General features: G+C 46.8%; 2 protein-coding genes across 2 annotated transcripts in view; one reads left to right on the forward strand and one right to left on the reverse strand.

The window, feature by feature from the left end:
• The window catches only part of EMWEY_00032790 (hypothetical protein, conserved), a gene marked incomplete at both ends in the record, with an annotated part of 6,136 nt that extends 5,257 nt beyond the window's left edge, over window positions 1-879 (forward strand). The window contains 2 exons of the mRNA XM_013478444.1: window positions 33-154; window positions 335-879. Of these exons, the coding sequence (XP_013333898.1) occupies window positions 33-154; window positions 335-879 (667 nt within the window). The remainder of the gene's footprint in view (window positions 1-32; window positions 155-334) is intronic.
• Window positions 880-1,410: 531 nt separating this feature from the next.
• The window catches only part of EMWEY_00032800 (patatin-like phospholipase domain-containing protein, putative), a gene marked incomplete at both ends in the record, with an annotated part of 1,386 nt that continues 296 nt past the window's right edge, over window positions 1,411-2,500 (reverse strand). Inside the window, 5 exons of the mRNA XM_013478445.1 lie at window positions 1,411-1,492; window positions 1,619-1,669; window positions 1,917-2,008; window positions 2,223-2,303; window position 2,500. The exon at window position 2,500 is cut by the window's right edge and continues 80 nt beyond it. Of these exons, the coding sequence (XP_013333899.1) occupies window positions 1,411-1,492; window positions 1,619-1,669; window positions 1,917-2,008; window positions 2,223-2,303; window position 2,500 (307 nt within the window). The remainder of the gene's footprint in view (window positions 1,493-1,618; window positions 1,670-1,916; window positions 2,009-2,222; window positions 2,304-2,499) is intronic.

The raw sequence follows: 2,500 nt of genomic DNA on the forward strand, positions 1-2,500 counted from the left end.
AATTTTTTTTTTTTTTTTTTTTTTTTTTCAAGGGTACCTCTATCTCGATTTACGGTAGGAGGAGAAGAAGATTTTAATAATTTTATAATTCGTCATATAAAAGAGAGACAAGAGATAGAAGAAGAAGAGATGCAAAGAAATATAAGGAGACACCGTCAGGGTTTACCTAATGGTATTACTGCCTTTGCTGATTGTTATGCTGCTGCTGCTGCTGCTGCTGCACATGCTGCTGCTGTACCTACAGCAACAACAACTTCACAGCATGCAACACCTTCTCCTGCTGCTACTAGTGCTGCTGCTGGAGGTAATGTTCCTGCTGCTGTTGTTGCTGCAGCCCAGCAGCAACAACTTCATCAGCAACACCAACACCAACAGCAACAGCAGCAGCAAATGCTCATTATGATGCAGCAGAGAGAACAAATGTTGCACCAACAGCAGCAGCAGCAACTGCAGCAACAACAAGAACAGCAGCAGCAGCAGCAGCAGCAAAAGAATGGAACAAGAGGCTGGCTTGCTGGTGTCCTTAGCTGGATGGGAGGGGGATCCTCTGCCAAGCAGAAGCAGCAAGAGCAGCAGCAGCAGCAGCAGCAGCAGCAGCAGCAGCAGCAGCAAGCGATGGCGAGACAGCAGCAGCAGCAGCAACAGCAGCAGCAGCACCATTTAGCACTGCAAATGCAACACCTGCACCTCCAGGGTCAGCAGCAGCAGCCAAGACACGCAAGCCAGCTGCCAGCACAACACATCTTCCTGCAGCAGCAGCAGCAGCAGCAGCAGCAATTGCAGCAGCAGCAGCAGCACCTGCAGCAACAGCAGCAACATATGCTGCGACCTTCTGCTTCTTTACCGTCGCTGCACGTTGCAGCACCAATGAGGCTTTAAGGGAATAAGAATGTTTTAGATAGCAGCAGCAGCAGCAGCAGCAGCAGCAGCAATAGCAGCAGCAGCAGCAGCAGCAGCAGCAATTCAAGCAGCAGCAGCAGTTGCTGCAGTTATTTATTTTTGGCCGTCTATGGCCACAAACTGAATCCTTAAAAGTGTTACTAAACCCTCGTTAAACCCTAAACCCTCAAACCCTAAACCCTCCAAACCCTAAACCCTCAAACCCTAAACCCTAAACCCTAAAATAAACAAATAAAAATCTAATCAAATGACAAAGTTAATTAGATAAACAAAAAGACAAGTAAGAAGAAGGGACAACGCAGATGCGTAGGGCGCATGCTGCTGTTGTTGCTGCAGTTGTTGCTGCTGCTGCTGCTAGTGTTGCTGCAGCTGCTGCCGTTGGTAGCCTGGTACAGTAACGCCAGGACAGGGGCCTTGTGCTGCTGCTTTGCTGCTGTTGCTGTTGTTATTGTTGTTGCTACTGTTGCTGCTATTATTATTGTTGCTGCTGCTGCTGCTGCTGCTGCTGCACTAAGCAGAAATGCAATGAGGGTGTTTTGCATTAACTGCAGCAACAAGACGATCTATTGCCTTCTCAATACGAATCCTGTTGCTGCACGTACACCGCACAGCAGCAGCAGCAGCAGCAGCAGCAAAGATAAGTCTAGCAGCAGGAACAGCACAAGTATATCTAGCAGCAGCAGCAACAACAACAGCAGCAGCAATAGCAGCAACGAACCTGATGAGGTGTAGCTTGGGGAAAGCCATGAGTCTCCCTTCTTGTACATACCTGCATACATACACATCGTAAACCCTAAACCCTAAACCCTAAACCCCCCATTGAGCCCCTTGTTGCTTGCCGTTATCTGGCAGCAAAACCAGCCAACAGCAACAGCAGCAGCAGCACCAACAACTGCCCAAGATGGTGGTATCCCCACCCCAACCCAACGCAGCAAATAGTCTCGCGTTAGACTCTCTAGGGTTTAAGTTCTAGCTAGGGTTTAGGGTTTAGGGTTTAGGGTTTAGGGTTTAGATACCAAGCAACATCATCTAAGGATTGATCATTCATTAATCTAAGATGTCTCCAATTTAATTTACGAGGAGAAACCGTCACATCTCCAGAGTATGGCTGCGTATACACCCCAAACCCTAAACCCTAAACCCTAAACCCTAAACCCTAAACCCTAAAATTCAGAGCAAAACCCTTCCGATATCATGGAACTAGAGAGATGGGAACATTCAACTAGGTACCTAACTAACTAACTAACTAGCTATTCAGCTAGCTAGCTACCTAGCTACTCAGCTAGCTAGCTAGCTACCTAGCTAGCTAGCTAGGGAGGTACCTGGAAGGCGAGAGCGCGGGCATTGATGCCACGGAGGGTTGGGCTAACATTCAACAAAGCTATAAGACGTAATAAAAATCTCTGAGTACACAAACCCTAAACCCTAAACCCTAGATAACGAACCGTAGGCAACAAGCAACAAATAATAAGCCAGAAACCCTCAACAACGAACTATAAACCCTAAATGCATTAATAATAAAAAAAAAATAAAAAAACCTAAACCCTAGAACCCATAACCTAAACCCTAAACCCTAAACCCTAAACCCTAGAAGCGTACA

The sequence above is a fragment of the Eimeria maxima genome, genomic scaffold (genome assembly GCF_000499605.1).
Source record: "Eimeria maxima Weybridge genomic scaffold, Emw_scaff432, whole genome shotgun sequence".
NCBI classification, from domain to species: Eukaryota; Apicomplexa; class Conoidasida; order Eucoccidiorida; family Eimeriidae; genus Eimeria; species Eimeria maxima.